Raw genomic sequence first — 27,706 nt, 5'->3', positions numbered from 1 at the left:
ATCTTCATGCAGGGCCCAAGAGGGGAAGGAAGAAATCAGCTGTCATTGAAAAGTCCAGGTCTCTGGGAAGCACTGGGCACAAGACCCTGAGAGATGTTTTTCCCAGTATGGAGGAAAAAATGATCAGCTGAGCAGATCCACAATGAACACACTGCAGTAAATCCAGTTCTTTCTTTTCTTTTCACTCTTTGATGAGCCCAGAAACAGGAGGGAGGGAGAATGAAGGAGGAAGTAAAGCGGTTAGAAGGAAAGTTATAGAGAGGGAGACTTGGGAGGAAATCTGACATCTGGTAAAAGACAGGATTTGTTATACATACCTACGGTAAATATGTGTTGCAAATAGTAAAAATGCAAAAAAAAAAAAGGCCTTCACTGCCTTGGGTTTTTGGGGGTCAGCTTCCATCCTTGAAAACTAAAGAACTCCATTACACAGTGTTAGGGACATCACCTTTTAATATAATGGCAAGAAACCATCTGCTAGCAGTGGTAGGTTTCCTGGATATCTTCTCCCCATGGAAGCTTTCCCAGCCATCTGTATTCTGCAAATGCTACACAGAGGGCTAAGAGACTATACTGATGAGGCTGTAAGCCAATAGTTGGAGTCAGGGAAAGGAATCTCTGAAAAGTATGAAAAACTATCTTCTGTAAATTATTAGAACATATTTTTGACTCTTTTCTGGACTTCTTTGCCCAACAGCACTGACTTCCACACACTTGCAAATAAAAAAAATGACACACTGCCCAGAGTTGCTTTCAATGAGATGGGTGGCTAGATAAATTAGATAAATAAATTCAGTGCAGTCGGGAGCATCTCTAGCCTCCAAGATGTGGACCGTCAGATTTCTTTGGAAGTAGCCATCATCATTCCAAGGAAGAACTGGAAATAATATGTCCAGCTGACATCTGAAGCAGAGTGTGACTTTTGGAAGCTTTTGCCACTTTCATTTTCTGTTTAAAAAATGACTCACAGTATGTTAATTATTGAGAACTAAAATATACCTTGCCAAAGAAATGGGAAAATTAGAATCTAATTGCAATATTTTGCTTAAAAGAAATAGATTAGCTTACGTAAAAATAACTTCAGTCAACATTGACAACATTGATAACAAATCCTAAATGTCATTTATTTGGAGGGCGAATTCTTGTATACATGCACACCACACTGAAAAGCAATCTCTGTTCTTTACAGTGGAAGATCCTGTATGAAATGGTAATGGATTTTAACTTGGATTTTAACTCTAAATCCAAGGAAGTAATTTAAGTAACTTATCATTTAAAGGACTATGCAAGGAATTAAGCAACATACATTAAAATTAATACAAAATATAATTAACAATGATAAGCTTAGCAAAAATGATACATTTCACTGCCTTTTTAAAGAGAGAGACTGGGAGATAAATGTAACTCCTGAGAAACTACTTTCCATTACTTCTCCAACAGGCTGAGTAAATGAATCTTTGACAGTGGGGACATCTTTGCAAGTGTTTATCCTCAAATATGAAATGTGGACATGTAATGGGGGAGGCTTAGAACTGTTCAGGGATTTAAAGTTTAACACCAATATTTGTAATGGTGGTTGCTATGCAGTTGACAACATATGCTGATCTTTCATCTTCATCAGTGGTTCTCAAACTTTTCATCACTACAAACCCCCTTTAAATACCTTTTGTGGCCATGGACCTTAGCCATGGACCACCATGACTTAACTCAAGATTTAAATCATAACATTTCTTCAAGCCTTCGTGGACCTCCTGTGATGACATTGTAGCCCCCCAGAGATTTGCGGACCACAGGTTGAGAACCACTGTTCTACACTGATCCCTTATTTCGACCCATTATTTTCCACTGTTTAGCAACCTAGCTTCCCCTTTTGTATTTTAATATTTCAGATACTTTTTTCTTGATGCTTGGCACCTTGTTGTTGTGAGGGGGGGTTGTGTTTTTTTTTGGAGGGAGGTACACTTTTAAAGAAAATTGATTCAAGCCTGCCCCGGTCTCACAAATGTCATACATGTCTGGATCATGTGGCACAGGGTTGATAAAGTGTGTAAAAAGAAGAAAAATGCAACACTTACAATCTTGATTTGGTTGCGTTGTATTTGCTTCTGTAGCCGGACTTAGCTGGGAGACTTGCAGGAAAGCCCTATTAGAAAGTCTGAGAGAGAGAGAGGTCCAGGGATCCCCTGGCTTTAAAAGCTGAGCAGAAGCAGACAGTCTTCACAAGCTCAGCTTCCTAAATAGGTACTGAAGTTAGTGCCTGAATCTGGATATTAAATTACTTTACTTTTCTTATGCCTTCATTCCATGAATATCTGTCCTTTAAGAAATCAAAAATGATAGTTCCTCACTATCACATGGTATAAGGGAGAAATAAGGATGCTATGATATTAATGATTTTTTTAAAAAAATAATTTTATTTTGACTCTTGCTCCTTCCTAACTGCTGTTAATAGTGATAAAACCTCCTCTCCAAAAATCTTTTGCCTCTTGGCAGGTAAATTCACGCAAGTAGTTTCTGTGAACTTCTGTTAATTAACAACTCCGTTATATGAATAATTCACAGATATATCATGTAGAATGCATTTGAAGATAATCATATATGTGGCCAAAACTCACTGGCAGACAAAAAAGAAAAAGAAAACAAGTTTCTTAAAACGTTTAAAGCTGTCAATAAATTCTCTGCTAGGATATTTAAAAAATGAATTATTCCAATGGCAGGAGAATGGAAGCATACTCTCCTATCACAATTACTATTTCCTTAAGAAAAGAGCAGCTGCAATGCCCTGCTGATTGGGGGCATTTAATGCGAGTTCTAGAATTGAAATACCAATGTTAGCCAAAGAGAAAGCAGATCTTCATATTCTGCAGGCATTCAGGATTTTATAAGTCCATTTGGAGAAGAAAATGCATTTTTTTACAATAAAAGTATAACATATATCCAGATCAACAAGGGATTTAGGAGAAAAATGTTGCTATCTTGGCAAAGACTGCTTTAGCCCCAATTACTAATGGGTTGTTCTGTTGGATCTATTGTTTTAGAGCAGGGGTGTCTAACCTTGGCAACTTTAAGACATGTGGACTTCAACTCCCAGAATTTCTCAGCCAGTACTGAAAGACGGAACACATGGGATGAGGAGCAATATTAAATAAATATTTTAGATCATAAATTTAACTATTTAACAGGTGGAGCAGGAATTTTCTTTTTCTGAATGATCAATAGTAATGGCCCACAGCCATTAGACTGTAACAAATATTTTATTATTAGATTTTTTTCATATCTAATGAAAAAACATACTGTAGATGATTTACTGGATCTAATCTAAGAGAGCCAGTTTGGTCTGGTGGTTAAGGAACCAGGCTTGAAAGCAGGAGATCCTGAATGCAAGTCCTGCCTTATCCATAAAAGCTAGCTGACTTTGGGTCAGTCACTTTCTCTCAACCCAACCCACCTGTCAGATTGTTGTTGTGAGGAGGAAGATGTTATGACCCAGGTCACCTAGACAGAGGCAGGCTTCAATAGGGTCCTTTATTGTTCTGCTAATTCCACAACAAATGGTCCTACACTGGCCGATAAAGCTCCAGGCCAAACTTCTCTGAATGCAGCCACCCACAGTCCCACATACAAAAGCCAATAATCACCAGAATTGAGTCACAAAGGCAGTGAGGAAGTCCCAAATCAAGGTGCAAGTCCATAGAGCAAAGTCCCTAAGTCATACACAAGATTCAAGGTCCACAAGAGAAAGGCTAGTCCACAAGGCAAAGGCAGAAACATGATTCAAAGCAGAATTTTTACAAGGCCTGGGAAATGCATGCCAAAGCAAAAGAATTGTTACCAACAAAGACACCCTTCCCAGGCCTCTGCTTAAGTCAACCCAACCAAGTGTTCCTTGTGAGGAGGGGCGGGGCGACCTTCTCCCAAGCAGCTTTGCAGACCTCCTTTAATCTTGCCTCCACTACATTCTCCATGCCCTTGGATTGAGTGGGGGAGGCAGTTGTTCCTCCTCAGAGGGGATCTGTTGTCTCTCATCACCCCTGCCTGTCTGCAGCCAATCCTTCCCTGTGTTTGCGAGGGCAGGCAACTACATGTCTGGTCAACCACCTCCCCAATGTCTGAGGGGCCTGGGACAGCATAATCCTCAGCTCCTGGCCTCTCCAAACATTCCAGGGGAAACATGCCACCCCTGATGGACAGTCCTGGTTACAACTCCTCCTCATCCTCCAAACTGGAATCTGATGGGGCCTTGACAGAAGGTGTGTTGGATATGTTCCTCACCTTCAGTTATTTGTAAACAGAGACAAATACTGTATATTTGTATATTAAATATATATACTATATATTTAAAGATCTTTGTGGTTAATTCCTGCTCTAGAAACTGACGTATCGCAACTTTTTTGCCATTTATTTATTTATTTATTTATTAAATTTATATACCGCCCTATCTCCCTTATGGGACTCAGGGCGGTGAACAGGTGATACTAAAAACCACAATAATAAATAAATAGTTTCTGTGGGTGCGGTTTCGCTATGATGCATCCAGCCTGTGGGCTGGCAATTTGACACCCCTGATCTAAGAAGAGAAAGCCTGTCTACATAATTTTTTTAGTTTCTATCCCCCTCTTCAGCCCTACTTCTAGGATTCATGAGCAACTGGAAAGCAACTTTTAATGGCTGGCATGATGTAGGCTTTCAAGTGATTTTACTGATTATATTACCAGTCAAATGCATTTCTGCAGTAGGACTGGATATGTAACAACTTTAAAATAAAGAGAGAAAAGAAATATTAAAGTCTTTTCAATCAGTAGGATTTTTTAAATACCTACATTTTTAAAATAAATGTTTTAAAGTAACATCTCAGAAAGAAGAATTGACTCACAAGTTGCATCATGATTAATCTAAAAGATTTTAAAAAAACTTTAAAAAGCAACACTATTTATACTCCTCTGAAATGATCATGTATTCATCCCTTTACTGCAGAGATATGGAGGCAAGAGACAATTTAAACACATCTTACATTTGTGAGACAGCTAAAAACATGTAACTCATTCAGTTTGCCATGCCACCCACCATCTGTCACTGTTTGACAAACGGTACCTATTCTATGGTGTGGATCTTTTCTCCCAAGGTTCTTAGCTGGTTGATTTATCAGAATGTTTACCCTGCACAGTGAATTCCACCAAATCCACTATTTTGCTTGATTTTAGGACATATTAAAATGCATTAACCCTATATAGAAAGCAGATTGTTGTTTTATGCAATTATTATCTCATTTTTTAAAAAAAAATATTTTCATGTCTTTGGATTTACATATAAAAGTATCATTTTCTTTAGATTGCTCAGCATAACCAACAAGTTCTTTTTGGAGAGAAAAATCTTCAAAGCTTCATATAAGATTAATCCTGTTAACAGTTTTTCATTTTCATTTTCAATTATTCCTTAGAAATACCTAATATAGCTGATATGTGACACTCTTGCAGATCCTCTATTGCTCCATTTCCATTTTGATATCATTCTGAGATACCTTAACTCACAAAAGACCTTCATTAAGTGGTGATAACTCTTGGTGCTTGGATGCTTCAATTAACATTTTTGATGGAGGTGGAGGAGTCAAGTTTACAAAGCAACAATGGACAGTGGGCTGGAGCAAGATTTTCTTTGGGAAAAGCTTGGAATAAAATTGAAGACAATATTAAATTTATTTTAAAACTTATACTATGTTTTTTATATTTTGTCCCTCAAAAACAAACTATGGTTTCCCCATAATTGTGGCCATGTAGCTTGTGATCTTCGACTGCCCACTCTTCCCTACAAAAATGCTAAATCTGATAATATAATGCGATGTTTCTTTGATCCTGATGATACACTGCCTTAAGATATGTTGTTCTTAAACTGTCCATCAACACATATATATTCTCTTGCAGCTCATCATCATCCTTATTCATCATCCTCTTTCAAGCAGCCCATTCATTTTGTTGGAATGCTGCCCCCCCACTTGCAGTATTACACTGACTAAATTGAGCAGTCTTAATTGTTCTTTTAATAATAGCAAAATACACATTTGACAAGAAAAAGATTAATGGGTAGCCAGAGACCAGTAACTAAAAAAACTTACATTTGGCAAAATCAAAATCTCCATGATTTTACTGGCTTGAGCAAGACCCCCAATCAAACTACTAAATACACTGGCCAACAATGATTTTGCTTACTGAACACTTTTGGGTGTACCTTAGATTTTTGGCTGCTAATCACGAAAATGTAATTTAACTTATGACATACCATTTTATAGAAATCTTGTTTTTGCCATTTTTTTCTATACATGCCTAGGCTGGATGGATGCTGCCTGGAAAAGCTATAAAAGAAGCTTGCATGCACAGATGCAACTCATTTAATTGATACCAGTTTCCATGTATTTTGATGCAATTGTTTTAAGGCAAAGCATTGTCTATCCACATATAATTTACATAGTAAGCAAGCCAGTTACAGGCTTGCTATAGTATGATCGGTGACAACAGAAATGTCTTGCCAGTATCAGAACAGAAATAATATGTTCTGCTTTATTTGTGGCAAGTATGTCTATGGAGATTCTCAATTATCCAGATCATGGTAGTTCCAAAGATGCTTTGTCCAAAAGGCAAACTGGACTATCTTGGTTTTTTACTTTGAAAATGTTTCGATACTCATCCAAGAAGCTTCTGAATAGGTTAAAGTCTTAAACAGCCTGAGGGATTCCACCACCAACCTGGCCACAGAATCCACTATGTCAAGCAGGGGATGAAGCTGCCCAGAAGGGAGGATAGCACAGAAGCAACAATCTCTGACTGTTCTCAGTTTCACATCCAATTATCTGACAAACAGACCCTCTATGTATTCTCAATAATTGACAGATGACAACAGCCACTCCAACTCCCTTCCCATGGGATCTTGGTTGATGCCAAGATGTGGACACATTTCTAAGAGAGGACCCCACCTCCAGGCCCACCAAGATTTCTGTTGTGCAGACCAGTTAAAATGTGGATAAGGGCAAATTAATACTGATCTGGCATTCAAAAACAGCAAGCGCCAGCTTCTCTGAATTCAGCACTATGCAGCCAAGAAGGGTCCTGAGATTCCTAGGGATCATCCATGTCACAATTAGCTCTTTAACTCCCCCTCCAACAAGTCCTTAGTAAAAATGGACTCCCCCACAACACTTGGTTTTACTTGGTCCCATTTCCATAGCCATTCCCTGCCAATCTGGTCCTGCAGGAATCTGCAATTCCTGAAATTTAGTTTAGAATGCAATTCCACAACTTCATGAATATTTATTTCATGGTTAGATGCAACAGTGCCCTTCTACCCCATTCTGATTTTGTTTTGTTTTTTAACTTCCAATCATGTCTGATTCCAGGACATTGCCTAGACAAATCCCTGCAATTTTACCAGCAAGATTTTTTCATAAGTGATTGACCACTGCTTGCTTCCTAGGGCTGAAAGCAACTGGCCAAAATCTGGGTCCAAGGGTCACGGTCTCCCAGTTTCTAGCCTGATGTATTAACTACTATAGACCTACAGTAGGTTATTCTGATGGGTATTCAACAGGTTGCAAGAGAAGACTAGAAGGCACACATATGTATCAAAATCCATTCACGTATTTGCTTTCAAACTACTAATATGAAATCGTACTTAGCTGTCAATAAGATTGGATCCACACATTGTACAAGTTTTGTTTTGCTTAGGCATTGTTTAATATTCCACCATTTAGTTGATTAATACACGTAAAACCTTAATTAACAAACTATGTCCTAAGTTCACACAACACAATTTGCCAAACCTAAAAAAAACATATTATGGTTTAGCAGAATAGGTCACCCAATAAATGATTGTGTTGCTGAGAATGTGTAAGGATCCCAGCAAATTTACCACATGCTATAACCACAAGAATTTTTCTATGCAAATGAGAGGCTTAGAAAAAGAGCAAAGTAAACTAACCAGCTCTGAAAGCACTCAAGTCTTTTTAATTTCCTCCCAAAAACAAAAAAATTCTGGCGAATAGTTGTCTGATTCTAGTTACTGTCAGTTTGCACCTCTAGAGGAAGAAAAGTTCTAAGGCAGTGATGACGAACCTTTTAAAGACCGAGTGCCCCAAAACCGCCCCACCCCGTCCCCGCCCACCCACAGGGCCACCACTGCCTCCACAGCCTGCTGCAGATCACTCAGGTGGCCCTGCAATGCCATGGTGGCAACACCCTCCACCCACACCCCGCAGCATCATCTACACACAACGGGGCGCGAGGGCGGAGTCTTGTCCCTGCTGCCCGCTGCCATGTCCTTGGCTGCACTGCTCTGCACGGGCTGCGCCCAGGGGTGACTCTCCACCAGGGGGCCTGCTGATGAGGGGGCCGGGGGGAGGCGGGGCTAGGGCGAGGGTGCGCGTGCCCAGAGAGGGCTCTGAGTGCCACCTCTGGCACACATATCATAGGTTCGCCACCACTGTTCTAATGCATCTCCTGCTCAGAGAATCTGGAACAGTATTGGTTGAGGGACACAAAATGAAAAAAGGAGCAAAAATGGTGGAAATATATGCATCAGCAAATAAAATATGGATAATTGTAACATGTTTGCTCTGAGTTTATGGGTTTACTGTGGATTTTAATACCAAACTTCAAAAATTAGTTGTTTTTATACATTTATGTGTATTTCACAATAAATTAGTCAAAACTTTGGCAACACTTTACCTATTAGAGTCAAAACAAAAAAATGAACTGACATGAATTTTGTACTGGCATAAGCAAAAGGACAAAGGATTGATCCTGAATGTTACATACATGCCAGATCCATCCTGAGAAATACACAATTCCTATTTAACGAATCTATATGAGAGAGACAGAGAGAGGGAGAGAGGGGAAGAGGGAGAGAAAATCCAATATTATATAACCTGACTTCCACTCAGTAATAATTTCCCTCCCTCCCCCCCCCGTATCTCTTCCCCTCCCCCACCTCTATCAATATTGCTCTGGAAGGTTCCCAAATTCCAAAGCTCTCAACAATATTTAGGGGGCTAAATGGGAAGTCTAATTCCATCTGCCAATGACCTCTGTTCCAATTAAATACAACTCTTAGAATTTATTGAACTCAATTCCAAACTTTTTTTTACTACTGTATTTGAGATAAAATGAGCAATTTGCCTCTTCAGAAGTTGAATATAAAACTGATTATTATACACAGCAGNTTCCAAAGCTCTCAACAATATTTAGGGGGCTAAATGGGAAGTCTAATTCCATCTGCCAATGACCTCTGTTCCAATTAAATACAACTCTTAGAATTTATTGAACTCAATTCCAAACTTTTTTTTACTACTGTATTTGAGATAAAATGAGCAATTTGCCTCTTCAGAAGTTGAATATAAAACTGATTATTATACACAGCAGGCATCTTAATGTTTTATTCATTGCAATCTGCATACATATAAACTTCACCAATATTTAACTCACTGCAGCATTTTCTAAACTTTTATAAGATTACATAAAAAGGAGCTAAGTGTTTGTGTATGTACTTACAGCTTCAGCCAATATATTTGTTACTGTAAAAAATAAAATCACAATGAAAGTGGAGGCCTGATTTATTTAACTTGTCCAATTAGTTCATTACTTTACAATTTTGGAGAAATTAAAACTAAACTCCAGTATCTTGAAAACAAAACAAGTCAATGGTAGTTTCTAGCAACTAGTAGTCAAGTAATGCAGAACACATACATTGGAAAATGCTGCTTTTTGTTAAAGTTGTATACTTATATTTACATTATTTCAAAAATTTTAAAGTCTTGAGTGTAATGTAAAAATAATTTCTAAATCATTTAATATAAAATGCCACTCACATGTCTTCTTGGAAATAAGTGCTATTGAGTTCAATGGAACTTACTGTTATGCAGGTGAATATGACTGCTGTTTTAATGTATTTTGCATGTAACTAAATATATTTATAAAATGTTATTCTATGCATTAAGCTTAGAACATCATATTACCTACAGTTAGATGTATTCCCTAATAACTAAGTTTAGGATTGCAGCTTAAGTTTACAACCCTTTTTACTGATCTTAGTGGAGTTACATAAGAATAACTGTAGCATTGCAACCTAGTTACACATATTTCTGTAACATACAAATGTAATGACGGTTGGCGTGAGGGATGAGTCAAATTGACAGCTGTTGAGCACTATTCACATTGTTAAAAATGATTGAATTTACAATACTAGTAGTTCATGGTTTGAAACTTCAGAAAACATACAAGGTACCATGAAGTACTCCATTAGCTAAAATGAGTGAGCTAAATTGCTAGATGTCTAGCAATCATGTGTAGGCCTTTTTGTTACACTATGGTAAGAAGCTCATAAATTATTACAAGAAAGCTAGCTTCTAAATACCTCACTGAGTGATTTTCCCGTTATTGAGCCACATCAATTCTGCTTAAGGGGAAATGAATTTGTGCACATAAACACCCAGAGAAGTTAAAACAAAAGCAGGTCAAAAAATGTTGCTAAGAGCTCCGAAAAAGGATCCCAAAGATTTTAATTTCAGAATTAAAAAAGACAAGCAACATATGTTTTTTTTAAAGCTATAATGTAATTACGAAGATGGTTCAGATTTAAATCGGAGTGTGAATTCAAAATGCTGTCATTGGGTAATAGGTATGCAGATACAGATATATTTATGCCCTGCTGGACTAGGATGCCTAGGATAACATGAAGCATGCCCTTAAAGATAGCTAAGAGCAGCACTGAAGCAAATTGCCTATACTCTCGATATGAGCAGTATATTATTAATGAAAGACATACTAAAATACAAAAAGACAATTCTAAACAGAAATCAAATTTCAACTGTCATTGTGCTATAGAATAGTGTTTAGGCTGAGAAATTTAAGCCTGGTCTGCAAGAGGAATATGTGGTTTTTTCCTGTACAGTTTGATGCTTTTGTCATACCATCTATAGTAGAAAAATAAATTCTTTAGCAACCTAGAAATCATTTACAAAATGCTTGCAATTTATTTTTTTCTTAAAATGCCTTTGTTAAACTAATGGCTATAAATAAAAGCTATTTAAACAGCAGATGATGTAAAACAAATTAATGCTACTACATTTACAGGACAAATTTTATTATTGTATTTATATCCTGTGTGCTTTGAATTGGAATAGAGAATTTTGCTTTTGTAGAAAAGATAATTACTTGCAAGAATATAACACAAATATCAAGGTAATTTATAATATACAAATATTTTAACAGCAGCCTGGGTTATGGTATCTTAAGTATAATGGTAATGTAAGTCATAACTCTAAGTACAATACCTAGGACATAAAGAAAAAGGCCATTTTTATTTCAGAAGGCCCAAGCCTATAAGAATCTTTAAAAAGTTTTTAAAATCAAATTGTTAAATTGCCTTAGTATTCAAAAATGTTCTACATACTGCAACTGATAGTAAACAATGAGATGACAATAGCGATAGTAAAGTTTCCCAACTATTTCAGATATTGCAATGTTTTTTTTCTAAAGCTTATTTTCAGGTAAACATATTTTGCAGATGAAAGAAAAAGTTGGTAAGGAAAACTCAGACCTGGATTCAAATTTCATTCTGTTTATAGACTAACTTTTACCCATTCCCTCTTTGAATATTTGTTAGAGGTGTAAAATGGTCTCTTTAGGAGCATTGGAAATCTGAGTAAGTTGGGATCTCTCCACTGAATCACTTGTATAGATGAAAGGAACCCTTCCATTTGTGGATAGAAGTCTGAGCCAATTCAAATATTTTAAGCCATTCCATTTTTTCCACAACTAGCCTTTCATCACATTTATTAACTATCAACTATTAATCAAGAATGATTAAGTAAAGCAGCATTCTTTAACAGAGATATTTGTACCAATATAAAAAAGAAAAATAATTTTAAATGGTGCAAAGTTATTTTGAAAATATAGTACAACAGCTCACAGAAAAAAAATGAACACAGGTATCTTTTTATATACAAATTTAGATGCTTCAGTACCCAAAGTATTTATTGCTATATATTAGCAATGCTTTTTATACCTTTAGAGGGTCACAGAAAAATAGATATAGTGTATATGTTAAATTTATGATCTAGATTGTTTGGTTTAGCAAGTTTACACTACAGCAAAGTTCTCATTTATGTATGAAAAGTTATACAGCCTTATATGAAATCATCAAATTATTTTCTCTATACTAAATGAATTTCCTAGTGGGAAAAATTAAAATATAGAAAATATATTAGGCTTACAAGACCTTCAATGATCTTTCAAACATGCAGTTTACAGAATTAACAGTATTATAAAAAGTTTCATTAATTAATGCAAATTAAGGGAAAAGTAGATAATCATAACATATTTGCACAGTGCTTAACTCACTCTTACAATAAGCATGTCCTTGGTATTGTGCTACAAGAAAAAAAATTCTAAAGCCCTCAACAAAAATATCCACAGGTTTAAGAGAAAAAGAAGTATGGGAATGTGGCATTTATAACAGTGCAGTTTGTTTTTCCAAAATATGTTGCAATGTAGTATAAGTAGTTCATAATTTCCAAATAAGACAAGGTTGTATTTTAGGTGTAGAATAGGACTAAACTGGTATGAAAATGATGGGGAGGGGAGACAATTAAATAACAAAAAACAGCCCTAAAGCAGGCTGTAAGTATTGAATGTTCCATAAATGATTTATTTAATCATAACATTTCTATAGAAAAGTTTTATTCACAATATATTGTGACAAACTGTCACAGAAATGATAGTGATTGCGATAAATGTTCATGCAACAGCAGCTTTGCACTTTAGTTATTTCTGATTTAAAAAATTAAACCTCTCCAGTCATGCTAATCACATAATTTTGACCTGCAGTGTTATGAACAAGGTGGATAGTGTGACTACAAACAAAAAGTATCTTAGTTTAGGTTCAAATTCTTTCATAATGAAGTTGTCATTGTATCTTGAAACATGCACATCCAGTTTTCCTCCATTGCCAAGCTCTTGACAAATCATCTTCTTGTCAGTTGTTTTATTTAAATAATTCCAAGAGGATCTGCTTGCAACTGTGGTTGTATGAGCTGAGGTTGTAGAGGTGGTGGTAATTGTAGTGGTAAAATTGGGTCCACCATCTGTACTGGATTCGAACCTGGAAGCTGATGTGCTACATTATCAGACATTTCTGAAATTTCTCCACCATAGAAGAAAAATTGACATTGTTGAATGACTGTTTCTATTACTGACTGAAGGATTTTGGTGGTTGACAGGAACTCCCTGTTTTCAAAGTCAGGTCTCATCAAAGTAGGCCAGAAACATATAGATAAGTTATCTGCAGTCATTAGGTTGGTTCTGCTCTGTTGACTAACTCTATAATATGAATAAATGCATTGAAGAGTTAATATTTGATTGAAAATGTACCTGAAAATGTTACATAGCATTACATTCAATATATTCAGCAGCGTTTAGACATTATATCCTAAACATAATGCAAGAACAAGCGAGCCTCAGTCATGTGATCATTCTTAAAATATAAGAAAACAGGCATAATTACCTAGGAATTCCTTAAAGCTACTATTTCTCTGGATGAATAGAAAAAGTAGAAAGAGCTATGGTCTATTAAAACAGGGAAAATGGATTGTGTAAGCAGTTCATACAAATACACTAGTGCCAAAGTTCTTGAAGAAAACAACTATCAGTCTCAGATTGGATTCTACCATTGTGACCATGATAATAATGAACATTTAATCCACTGTTATACACAGCTTTATTTAAATATAATGTCTATACTATTTAAATGGTTTACCTTCAATTATGTGCATATGCTATCAGAAGTAAACTCACAGACATTAAGGGTGTCTATTCCCTACTGAGGTCTGCACTGGCAAGTTTGAAGGCTATCTGTAGCACACAATGACCAAGGCAGGATTACAGGTAATTTTTGCTTAATAGTGAAAGTATGAGGGACACCCTCTCAGCCCAAAAGGTACTTAAAACCCAACTTTGAAGTTCCAACAGCAGCACACACACCTGTTATAATGTGATCACATTTTGAGTGTTTGGCAACCGGCTTACTTTTATGCCCTTTTGCAGAATCTCAGTCACATAACCATGATTTTCAATTTATTGGGGGGGGGGGCAGTTTCAGTGTTTACATCCAGTTTCTGGCAAAAACACCCTACTGGAATTTACAAAATATAAATTACAGCATTTTTAAGTCAGCATGGGAAGAATATTTAAGAGATGTACATCTCTTAAACAAAAATTTCCCACAGCAAGTGCTGTTACTATGAAGGGCACATCTCTACTTCTTATCAACTCTGTCGACCTATTGGTGGGCGAGTAAGAGCTTCCAAAGATAATGTAAATACTGTATTTAAAGAGATTCATATAAATGTACACAGTCCTTCAAAAATACCCATTACTGCTACACCAACACATTGATTCATTAAAACATTTCGTGTAATGATGCCTTACATCAATGGACAACATTGTAATACCCACCTGCTACAGAAATATGGATAAGGCTTTCATAGTTCTTTCTAATTTACAGTTTAATTATTATTATTTATTACATTTATCGACCATCTTGCGTAAAGGGACGTAATGTTTCATGCAAGCATCTTTATGCATAGCAGATTAATATGATTAATCTTTCTGACAAATATTAATGAAGTTATTTATCTGTAATTTATATTTGGCAAAGACAATACCTGTTGAGATGAGTTATTACATATTTGAATACTTCATAATTCACTGGATGGAATTTTTTCACAATTTCCTTTAATTCATAGAGCCTTTCAGTCTTATCAAGAATTTCTGAAAAAATAAAATAATTTTTTTTCAAATAATAAGCATATACCAGATCAGTGCACTATTTCTACCTTTGGGACCTAGTATGTGCTGGTATGTTAACCTATGCTAATGTAATAGCCAGTCATTAAGTTTTTCTCATATATAGGGGACAGTAATAAAACTGATTTCTTGCCTGATGAGTGGGTAAACATTTGAAGGAAAAAATCTGAAGTAACATAAGAGCCGTGGTGGCGCAGTGCTTAGAATGCAGTACTGCAGGTTTACTCACTCCAGGAGTTCGATTCTGAGTGGCTCAAGGTTGACTCAGTCCTCCAACCTTCCAAGGTTGGTACTGGAGCAATATACTGACTGTGTAAATCGCTTAGAGAGGGCTATACAGCACTGTGAAGTGGTATATAAGTCTAAGTGCTATTGCTATTTTAGAGAATTTTCTATTGAATAAATGTATGTGAACAAATTGCTAATTTCTCCTCTGCTGTCTCCATGAATGACAATTCTTGGGAGATGTGCATTGTGCAGGATCTGTGGAAGACTTCAAACAATAGTGCAATCATTCTAGCAATGAAGTCCATTTCACTGGGGGGCAGAGAAGTTTTATTTCACCCTTTAAATAGGCAGAGTTCACTAGTTCAGTTCAGTATGGTATAGTAAAAATACAAATAATAAAATATAACAGGGCAAGATGGTGTTTAGAGTAGAAGGGTTAATCAGTCAAAAGTTTGTATGTGAAGCTTTCTGTGGTTACCTGGAATATTACCTAACTATAGAGGCATATAAAAGAAATCCTGAAATGGGAAATATAAGGGGGAAAAACCATAAATCCTCAGAAGGCACCAAACAGGTTGAAATGAATAACCTAATACAGAGTATAGGTAAGAGACAGAAAATGGTTATCCATAACATGTACGCCATGAAAAGAAAAAAGAAATTACTTACTTGATGCTTCAACTAATTCTGGATGCAGTGAATAAGGAATTAAAGGATCTGGGAGATCTGCAAAGAAAGCTTTAAGAGCTCCTGCCACAGCATTTACTGTCACATCCATAGATTCCAGACTAATATTATGATCTACAAAGCAGTATGAAACAGTGTATTAGGAATGCAAAAAGTTCTACTATACATTTCTCAAGAGAATTCATTCACTATAAACACAAAAAATCATTAAATTTTCAATTTAAAATTTTCTTTCATAAGTATTATTACCAAGCCTTTCCTGTATCTATGGGTTTCATGTTTCCTATGTGAAGAATTTTGTATTTCTCTGTTAAATTTCACTCTTATTTTTCTAATTTATCAAGATTGCTAGAGGATTAGTTGTCCCACACAATTTTGTATCAGTTACAAATCTGATAACGTTAATAAAGGAAATGCTTAACTTATTAATGAGTACAGAACCAAGGACTGAATTTTGTGGCAAACCACATATGCCTGACTCTGGTTTGATGAGGAACCAGAAAGCTGTTTAAAATCAATGAATTTATGATCTGCTTTAGATATTTTACAGGTAAGTCTCAAGATCAGTATGCTATTCCCTGGAACTCACTTTCCCATTTTTTTAAAGCATCTTTTTTCTTGCCCAGTCATTTGGAATTTCTTTTCCCAAGATTTTTCAAATATGATACAAAGCTGGTTTCTCTCCCCCCTGTCCAATCCCTCCTGGCCTCGCATGCTCTCCTTTTCCCGGGCACGACCCATTGCATCGCCTCCTCAGCTGTCGGCCGTCTGTCCAGCTCAGAGGCGGCTTCTCTGAACTGCTGGCGGTGGCTGCGGAGCCCCAGAGTGCACCGGTTGAGGGGCTGGCAGGCTGTGGCTGCTGATGGACACTATCAGCCCCCATGCACTCACTGGCCTCTGTGTGCGGGGGCCGATGGTGTCAGGCAGCAGCTGCCTAGGCCCCTGCCTCGCCTTGCCTCGTGTCAATGGCACCCCTGCCCTTCCTCGCCTCACCCTGCAGGACAAGCCCACCTTGGCCACACCCTCCCAGTCTGCCATGATCACCACAGCCATGCCCACCCAGTGGGCCACGCCCACTGGCACCCGGCGATAAATAAGTGGGTTTTGGGTTGCAGTTTGGGCACTCGGTCTCTAAAAGGTTCGCCATCACTGGTCTATTTTATTATAAATCTCATAGGCTGTAAGAAACATTATGCAGAAAAAGAGGCTTTGAAATTGAGTAAAATAACTTAAAGTATTATACATCAGCATACCAACACATACAGCTAACATATCAAACTAGTTTTTAATACACTTATATATTCACGTTATTCAATTTCTATGATTAGTTATTAGAAAGAGTATCTCAGAAGATTTTGAAAGACTGCACTAAAACATTACCTAGTTATAACTATGTAATCATAACAAAGATCCCCATTACCTTGGTCAAATTGCTTTTGAATATTGTCTTGATCTGTTTTATTACCACTAACACGATAGAGACCTTCAGTACACAGACCTTTGGGAAAAGGAAGAAAACATCAAAGGATGTAAATCACTTAGTAAAAAAAAAAATCTTCCAGCAAAAATTGTATGAATATTAAATATATTGTCTTCATCTGTTTATAATTTATGAGATCAGGGAGTGAAATGCAAAAAACATGAATGCAATTATACTTTAATATTAAAAGTATATGTGGCCACTCATAATCTATAGATGCAACCTAAGTGATATTGTGGCAGAAGGTAAAGGTGTCAACCTTACTTTAATACATGATAATGTGTTTCAGAAAATGGAAGTATACTTCCTTTCTTTAACTGAAAACTGAAAGTGAGGAACTGATAACCTGGTCCACCTTCATAGGGTATATAAAAATAGAATTTTGCAATCCTGGAAACTTTATCTACTTATTACAGATAATCATTGACACTAATAGGGACCAGAATATCTGTAGCACCACCTGAAGTACGTATTTGCCTGTAGTCCACAATGCCTGTTTGTAGCCCTCAATGACATCTGACACTACCTAGCATTAATTGCATCCATCCCCCCCCCCACAGCACCCCTGCACACCTCCTGCATTCTTTGCCTAGGACTTTGCCTCTTCCTGGTTTAATGATCCATGCAGTCTTAAAGTTATGATGGCAACCAGCACTACCATCGCTAAGTAATGCAGTCATTATGATATTGTGCTTTACCACCTCATTGCTTAGCAATGGCAGTCATGAGGAGTACCTATATTTAGTATCTTTTATAAAAAAACAGGCTTTTAAAAATTATTTTTGCAACCTCAACAAATCTTTCATGCTCTAGTACAATTTGGATTGTTTTCCTCAACAAATAAATGAGCAAGTATTTTTTGACTCATTTGTTAAAATTGGGTTTTCTTTATTTAGTTTTAAGACTTGTGTGGAAGTACTAAAGGCCAGATTAGGTCATATTTATGTTAAAAGATTTAAAATGTAAAAGATTCACAAACATTTAAGTGCCACTGTATGCAGGCGAAGAAGAAATCTCCTTTTGTCCCTTCACTACATTTGAGCAGACAACTAGTTAATATTTTAGAAATAAATGTGTGGTTTTGGCAAAATTTTGTCTTTTACCAGAATCAATTAATTGCTGTTATGTAATTTTGAAAGTCTTACTTGTTCCTCATTTAGAACTTTATATTGTTTTAATAAAGAAATAGTGTGAATTAAAAACCACACTGATGTATTTAAGAGAAAAAATACTTGATATTTTTTCTTATAAAAAGTCAGTCTTTAATTCACATTATTATTTCTTTATTAAAATAATATAAAGTTCTAAAGAGGAACAAGTAAGACTTTCAAAATTATTTAACAGCAAGAATAAATATTTAAATATGTTGCTTACCTGTATCTTCAATAAACTGCACACACTTCTCAACAAAGAGAGGAATAGGTTTTTCAGGTGTAACCAGATCTTGTAGGGGCATCCCAAAGTAATTACTTTCCCAGTTTCTACGAGTTGGCGGATTGAATGTCTTTGTTTTCTTTTTTTGCTGCAATAAAACAGCATTAATGGTCAAGAATATTAGCTATTGAAATAAACATTCCCTAATAACTACATGTTATTAGAAAGGCAATTTTTCATATTGCAATCTTCATTTTGAAGGTATATTATTAACGATATCCTACATCTGTCTATTTCCAGGGCAAGAATCCTGAATCTTTCTCAGAGCATGATGCAGAAAATAGCTACTGGTTAGTTTCTTATTCACAAAATTACTGTTGAGGACAACATAACCAAAGTACTATTTATCTGAATGCTACTTTCTCATCCCACATCTAATCCTTATTTATGAACTTCATACTACTTAATGCTCATGTCTTATATGTAAGCTTTTGTTGGACAGATTTATTTATTAATTTAGAAGATTTATATAGCCACTCAACCTGAATAATTGTTACTCTGGATAACATATAAAAAATATCCCTGCCCCCAAAAAACACTGTATGACAAAATAAAAAAAATCTCAAGCATTTGAGTTACGAAAGAAGACTGTGAAAGCTTATTATAAGCTTTTTTGCCTTTTGGATTGAAATTATAAAATGCATTCACTTCCGACTTTGGTACATTAGAATAAGATAATAACACACCACCTCAGCTTTTTACTTTTACATTCTCATTATACCTGCTCACATTAATATGAGATGTAATCAGACATAATATGAATTCTCCTTATCTTCTGGAACAGAATGCTATGCTTCAACCTTCAAAATACACATATAAAAGGCATGATATATAAAAATATCTCATATAATACAATTAAAATGGTTAAAAGTTTGTTAAAAAGAATTGTTATAGCAATGGTATTGTCAGAAAACAGAAAGCAAACTCCACCAGTATCAGCTTGTCAAATACCAAAAATTGTGAAGACTTTACCAACTAAAAATATTCAAACTTGGAATTTTCTGAAGTTAGGTACTTTAATAATGTCAGTTTATCGAACCATTAAAAGGCTATTTGAATAAACAGTCCTAAATTTAAAGACCTTTTGTCATTTCTACAAATTAATAAATTAAAATATTGGCTCATAAATTATGGCATATTTTAAACATTCAATTCCATTGATTTTTTTTAAATTACATTTTTAATAGTGAATATCTTGATTATTTTTAATATGAGTTAAACAAGATTACTATTGTATCTTTGTACTTAATCTCACAAGCCATGCAACTTGATAACAATATTATTCCATTCAAATAAAGCAGGGGAAAAAAATTTATGGCCAACTGACACATTTTAATATACCAGGAAATTTTAAATATTTCCTTCCAGAGATATTAGTTATTCTTTCACCTCAACCAGCTGGGTGTGTGTTGGGTATATGTGTGTGTATGCATTTTATATGTGTGTTATACATATTCTCTCTCTCTCTCTCTCTCTCTCTCTCTCTCTCTCTCTCTCTCTCTCTCTCTCTCTCTCTCTCTCACACACACACACACACACACATGTGCATTTTATGCAATTTATATACCACCTAAATTCTCAAGGGCACTATCGGGAATACACAATTTAAATGATGTGAATATTACTCATTTCAATTTTATCCCTGACAACACACACAGCTGTTGTGAATCTTAACAGCTGCTAAGTTAAGGTAAAAACAGTGCAGGGCTATGGCCCATTTCTAAGAATGTATCTTAAAATACATTGCTTAAAATGTATTAATGTTTTCTAAATAAATATTGGTTTCCTAATCTTCATAAATTCTTCCTGTGCTCAAGATTAAAAAAAATAACCTTACAGGAAGTGTAAAACCTGAAAAGATAAATCCCTTGCTTTACTTACTTATTATTTTTATTAAATCTTTGCTGGCCATCTCACTGTGAGGCAACTCGAAGCGACTTTTTATGTATATCACATTCTTTTATCTCATTGTCTATCAATTTTACTTAAGGCACAACAATTTTAAAACCACTTCAATCAAGCAAACCTATTAAAGGTACAAACAATGCCTGGGAAACACTAGAAAATACTGTCTAGATTAGGGTTCACCAACCCCGATCCATGGAATGGCACCAGTCCATGGTATGCCAGAAACCAGGCCACGCAAGCAGCCTGCAAAACCATGCCCCCTCCGGTCGACGGAAAAACCTCTCTCCACAGAACCGGTGCTTGGTGCCCAAAAGGTTGGGGGGCCCTGATCTAGATGATGAAAAGTTTCACTTTTTAGTCACAATAAAACATTTCTCCACAGAATAAAAAGTTCTTCTGAACAAATATTTTTCCAAAACCAAATGCTAGACACTTCATAAAATATGCAAATGAGTTCCATATTTAAGAAAAATACCATTAATCCAATTAAGCACACACTGATTTGTCTTTTTAACAAAAAAATCCAACTCCCTTCATTCTCCAAAATCATAAATGTATATCTTAGGTGTTGCTTATAATAAATACAAATATGTTGAATTTTGGAAAAGTCTGTTTTCCTATATCCTTTAAATGTTTGCATTATATACATTCAGTTGAAAATAAAAATGGTAATTCAGATGCTGGTCTGTAACTTTCTTTGACATATACAATACTACACAATCTCCTGAACATTATCCAACAATAAAGTAGCAATAAAAATTTTGCACTTAATACCTAGAACCTATTTTGCTTCTTTGAATAGAAGATAAAAACAAATGATAATCTGAGTTTTGTATTCAGCACCAATTTAATGCAAATTTTAATGTATTAATGCAAGAATTAAGCGGAAAAAATATCAAGGAGAAACCCATCAAAACTGATAGGGCAAGCTACTGTAAATAAACAGAGAATTAACCCCACACTCACTGATGATGTTACCTGATTGGGTAATGAAACGTCTATAAGGAAACAAAGGTTTGCCACTTAATAGTAAAAGAAAAAAGTAGTCAGTTGGGCTGATAAATTTTAACTGGTTCAACGCCAAATTATTTTCTCAGAAAATTTACTTGGGTAATCATCACAATCAACTGTTTTCTAATTTCAAACACAACTGTTTTCTAATTTCAAGCACACTTTTTGCTAACCTTGTGCTTTTAAAGTTGCTTCAGTAACAAATGGCATTTTTTTTTCTAAACCACGATTCAATAAGATTCAATAAGAAACAAGTTTAAGCCAAATAGTTAATGTTGCTAAAGTTGAAAGGACCAGAAATGAAACCCATTTATATCATACAGTTTATATATCATTCTGTAATGCTGACAAATTATGCATGTCTCAAAAAAGCAGCATTTTGACTGTATTTAAAACATTTTTAAAACTTACTTTCTTGTCTTCTTTCACTTTCTGGGTTTTCTTCTTCATCTTTTTATCATCCAGCTCTTGATCAGATGTAATTGCAGGGTTATCAATGCCACCTTTCCATGTTTCCACAGGGGATAAAAGTGGATCTTCTTCACTGCCACGATGTCTTCCTTTTCTTTTTGTTTTAGACATTGTAAAAGCTTCATCATCACTTGCATCTGAATGTGCTCTTCTATAGTAAGATTTGGCTTTGCTGAACAACGTTTTAGATTTATATTTATATTTTGAAGGCCGTCTTTCTCCATGGGTCTTTAAAATTCTGTCAGGAAATCCATTTTCTTCATCTCCTTGGGCATTATTTATAATAGAGGAATTTCTAAATTTAATCATACGATTCTGACTATCCTCTGGAGTTATGTAGGTATCATCAGCAACACCCCTGTGCTTAAAAATAGTGTCTATAGGTTCAGCATAGTTATCAGATTGTTCAAGATCATCAGATGGTGCCAAAATCATTCTAGTTTGTTTTTTGGGGTATTGTTTACCAATACCTGCCTCAATGGTTTTTAATAGATTTGGATCCAGTTTTTTCACATTTGTCTTGGTTACAATTGGTTTTGGCTTTATAGGAGGAGGCACTTTGTGGTTGCGTTCATGATCGTGACAATTAGGTGTACTATGAATGGGATATTCATTACCTTCTACATCCAAACGGTATTTTGAGCGATCGGGTGTTGGGAGTAACTGTACCTCATCTCCAATTGGACTATAAGGAGGTGGGGCTTCAGTATCATCTTCTGAATCTGGGTAACAGTTGTAAGCAAGAGAACTTGCTCTAGGAGAATGCAAGAAAACATCTTCATTTGTGTGTGTTGTCTCTCGTGTACTATCAGAGATATAAGAATTTTCAATCATGTTTTTCTTCTCCAAGACTTCACTAAAGAACAAGGTGAAAACCTCAGTCTGACGGTGATATTGAGATAACGAATACAGAGCTGTAAATTTAGCAGTAATCTCAGTTGCTATATGTTCACCTTCAGTCATCAATTCTTTGATAGCCTCATTCTCAAAGAAGTCTGCCTGACTGTCAGTAACAGCTACTAATTGTACAGGAATAGTATCTTGCACTTCTGAAAGAAATGCTCGAAGCATTCCCATAGATGCTTTCCGTTTAGCAGAATAAACTAGAATATAGCCATGAACAAGTTCATCTTTTCTTACACCAATTGACGAATGATATGATAATATTGTAATTTGTATTCGCCTCCGTTTTTCACCTATAATTTTATCCAGCATCAGGGAATTATTCTGACCAGCCTGAGCAGCACTACAAGAATGAGAATCAAGGAATGGAGAAAGAATAAGATCTACACTGAATGGATCTCCACACATAGCACACATAACAATTCTTAAATCAGCTTCTGAAAGATCTTTAATTGAAGGATTAGGACTTACAACATCAAAATTGTGTTTAACTGCATCCAGAACATTCCTCAATGCTTGCTTTATCTGAGCTTCATTAAATTTACGTGGATAAGTACCAGCAGGTACATCGATAAAAGGACACTGCAACTTGTTTGCTAACTGCTGTCCCTGATGTCTCAGAATAGGTAAATTTTTGCTAACACTTTCTCGTTGATTGGCCAATATTAGAGTAAATGGAAGGTTGGCCATATACTTATCTCTTCTTATCTGAGAAGCTTCAGTCCTGATTTTTCCAATGGATTCACCAATAAAATTAAGTGATTCAATTGAATTAAACACACAGAAATATCCATGAGGTTTGAAGGCTGAAGTCCATAATTGGCTTAGAAGGTAAGGTGACTTAGCATCAACTGGTCTGAGATCAAGTTCATATATTTTCCCATCTAAGGCATATTCATCATCAGTAGACTGTGTCCGAATCTCATTTGCCAATTCTTGTGCAAGACCATCTTTACCCAAAATGAAAATATTAACTTTATCGATGTTGGCACTATCATGATAAAAATTTAAACGACCATGGTCCAATTGCAGGAGGCTTCTAGCAAGTAAATGTTCCACTTTAGTGTCCATACAGCTTTGGCCACTGAGACATGTTTCTTTAGTGGGATGATATACAAAACCTATATGTTTAAGCAGAAGTGACTCTCTATCAGGTGCAAGTTTCTGTAAAGCTTTGTATCTAGGCTCTTCACTAAGAACTGCATGAATTTCACTCATTTTATCAGAACTAGGTGTTGCATTCAAATCCAGGTCATAAAAGAGTTCTGAATGTTCAAACAGCATTTCCTGAAATTCCTCTTTGGCTTTTTCGACTATTTCCCGTTGATGCCTAGTATATACTTCTTTACTGTCAGCTTCTGTAATATATTTAAAAGCTTCATCTTCCATTACAAAACACATAACTTCCTCCCAGGGTTGCCCAGGAGAAATGAACTGAATTTTTTCAAGTGTTCTTTTGAACTTTTCCTTCATTTCAACTCTCCTTTTTTCTGATATTAAATGTTGCACATGATTTTGATATACCTTTTCAGCTTCAAGTGTGCTTAAAAGGTCAAATGGAATTCTCCTGTCATTTACTTTGTCTATATGGTCAGTTTCATGCCAGGGCATTTTTTCCAGCACCACAAAGAATAAATGGAAATCTTGTTTTTTTTCCATTAATTTCAAAGCTTCAGGCCAACTCAAATGTTCGATCTCTTCGAGGTTTGACAGAAGTGTGTTAAAAGCTCTTGGTAATGTATTAATATATTCATCTCTTCTTTTTCTTATATGCTCTTGCTTAAGCTGCTCAATGTGTTTTGAAAATGTATTCTGGGCTTTGTTTGTTCCCTCTAAATTAATGTAATCCTCATAATCAGGATGATTTTTCAGTTTGTTACTAACAGTTTTCCACGTGGCATGATAGTCTCTCACAGTCTGCACAAGTTTCTCAAACTTATCTGTTGATGTCACAACAACTTGTCTTTGTGTTTTATAGGCATCTAAATAAGGGATTATTTTAGGCTTGCCACGAGTTTTATCCATCATTTGTATCAGTGCAGTGAAACACGTCTCCACATTGACATTGAATCTTGCAGATGTTTCTACTACAAGAAGGTTCTTCTTATTTGAAGCAAAAGCCTGAACTTCTCGTAAATAATGGTCCACACATTCATCACATTTAGTTGCTGCTATAATTATAGGTTTTTTAGATTTTGAAAGCTGAATATAGAGGTTATTTACAAATTTAAGTTGGTCATCAAACTTCCTATTGCATCCTTGGCTTACATCAATACATAATAAAAATCCATCGATACTTAGCTTTCCTTCAGGCATTTGCTTTTGCTCAAAGTCTTGTTCTAATCCAAGTTGATCTGTGCAAATATACATAAGTTTTTCTGCTGACTGCAATTTGGTTGCAGCTGCACGCTTTATATAAGGTTGCAAGTTTGTACTACGATGAGGCAGAAATGTCTGATCATCAATGAACTCAGTTTGTTCAATAACATGAATTTTGCAATCTACTCCATCCTCTCCACACTGTATTACATCACCCCAATATAAAAAGTGATCATTATTAACAACACGACCACCAAAGTCAATTGTGCTAAGCACAGAGGTATGTTCAGGGTAATATTCATCTGCTTTTGACCGCACAAATCTATTGCACAAACATGATTTTCCAACTCCACAGTTTCCTTTGTCTTTTTCAGTCCCAGAAAGTCCAACCACACTAACAGCATAGGCTGGGGGACGAGGCTCTTTGTTCTTTGCCATCATAGTGTTCTTCTCATCCTTCTGTATTCACCAACACAATTGGGTGCAACACTCATTCTTAAAAATGATGCCACATACTAAAATTTTATCTCCAAAGTTCAAAATTATTTTCAGTTCTTAAATCCTCATGATTGCAATAAACGTGGGTGCTCCAGATCAATTGCTCCATGATTCTGAAAGAAAAAAAAGGCAGTGTATCAATTACAGTTACTCAAAGTTTAATTTTAAATATTGAAATAAATTCTGACAAACATAATACTTTTAAACAATAGTTAAACAGTATTTTAATTATTCCTCAAAATTTTATCTCAGAATGCATACAGAATAATCTTGTATTAGCGACTAAAGAGCAAGGTTTGTACAGCTCTTTAAGCAAACAAAGTGCACTTTGACTTTAATACTGAGAAAGAAATTAATATCTAATGTGGATTAAAGTACAATTTAAGCACAATTATTTCATTGGAGCTCATTTCCAATTGTTACCAATGAGGACAAGCCTAACCAATAAATAAATAACAATATACTGGACCACTGTTGCAGACTGGATCCTAAGTAAGCCAGATACTGTTGCTTGGAATAATCAATAATAAAAAGTGTACATATGAAAATTTTGCACTGATTGGATGAATCCTATCTGCAACAAGTAAATAAACAATATTAAATATGCTCATATGACTATATATTAACAAAGTTAATGAAATATTTGGATTAGAATATTACAATTGCAACTAATCATCATAATCAGTTAACATTACAAACTATTGTCTCAATAAAAATGTTTCATTATTGTTCACTTCCATCGTCCCTTCAAAAGACACAATGAGTTTTCAAAAGATAAGAGAATTGAGCAACTACATAAGAACATATTTAAGTTTATATTTTCATGTACAGGTCATATTCACACACTCAATTCATAATAAATTCCTATTATCAGAAATCAAAATGTTATTTCCATTTCCATAGTACGGATGCTTCTTTAAATTTTAGCTATCCTATAAAAATCAAATTGATCTGTTTTAGATGATATTAGCAAGAGCAAGCTTATTAAATGAAATTATCCAAATAAATTATGTTAAGTCATTATGGAATCTTTCCAGCTTCTGCCAATATTTTTAACGAGTAGCTTTAAGAAATGCTTTTTATCTTTCCATAAGAAAGAATTAAAGACATATACTAATATTCTATGCTGAAGATTTATAAACTATATAAATTCATTGAAATAAACAGAATAGCTAGATTAAATTTCAGATCTATGAATGTTTTAAGTAATTTACCAACAAGTGCAAATACACTCTAACTGGTCAGTGAACTTTCAAAAATGGGGTGGGGGGGAATAGCAAAATTTGAAGTCCCTTAATATGAGCAACTGGACTTTCTTTTCCCTTTGAAGATGTTTCACTTCTCATCCAAGAAGCTCATTCAGAGCTCACAGCTGAAGAAGCTTCTTGAATGAGAAGCGAAATGTCTTCAAAGGAAAAACAAGAAAGTCCAGTTGCCTTGTGAAAAAGCATCTTTGGGATTCCGTGTTGGAAAAACATTTCTTTTTACAGTTCAAATTGCTAACAAGACTTTGAAGGTTGATCATTAGAGGTCTCCAAATTACTACTTTAAATGAAGCATTTAATCTGTCGATTCAAGAAGTGTTCAAGCTATTTAACATTATACTGGAACCAAAGGCTGTTACTGAAGAACAAATCCTCTTGATCAGCGAAACAGACTTTATGGTGGACAACTATTGTTACTTCAGTCATTAAGCAAATCACCAAGGTTATTAAGCAAATCATATGATCATTAAGTGAATCACACACTTAAGTGAATACAGCTTCCTCAATTAATTTTGCTTGTTGGAAGTCAACTGGGAAGGTTGCAAATCATGATTCATGTGACTGCAAGTTATTGGTTGGTTCCCAATCACCCAAACTGCAATCAGATCACAAGGGGGTGCAACATTTGGACTTTCAAGGCAGGTAGTAAGTCACTT

General features: G+C 35.4%; 1 protein-coding gene across 1 annotated transcript; it reads right to left on the bottom strand.

Moving 5' to 3' along the window:
* Positions 1–9,406: 9,406 nt before the first annotated feature.
* On the bottom strand, positions 9,407–25,834 carry ARHGAP5 (Rho GTPase activating protein 5). Its single transcript, XM_015813075.1, has 6 exons — positions 22,006–25,834; positions 18,616–18,763; positions 17,182–17,259; positions 15,744–15,875; positions 14,705–14,810; positions 9,407–13,361 (listed from the first exon to the last, which is right to left on the bottom strand). The coding sequence occupies exons 1-6, from the start codon at positions 25,726–25,728 to the stop codon at positions 13,031–13,033; spliced, it is 4,518 nt and encodes a 1,505-aa protein (XP_015668561.1). The 5' UTR covers positions 25,729–25,834; the 3' UTR covers positions 9,407–13,030.
* Positions 25,835–27,706: the final 1,872 nt, after the last annotated feature.

The sequence above is a fragment of the Protobothrops mucrosquamatus genome, unplaced genomic scaffold, assembly GCF_001527695.2.
Source record: "Protobothrops mucrosquamatus isolate PMUCROS unplaced genomic scaffold, P.Mucros_1.0 scaffold133, whole genome shotgun sequence".
Classification (NCBI taxonomy): Eukaryota; Metazoa; Chordata; class Lepidosauria; order Squamata; family Viperidae; genus Protobothrops; species Protobothrops mucrosquamatus.
This window is presented reverse-complemented; position numbering and strand designations above follow the sequence as displayed.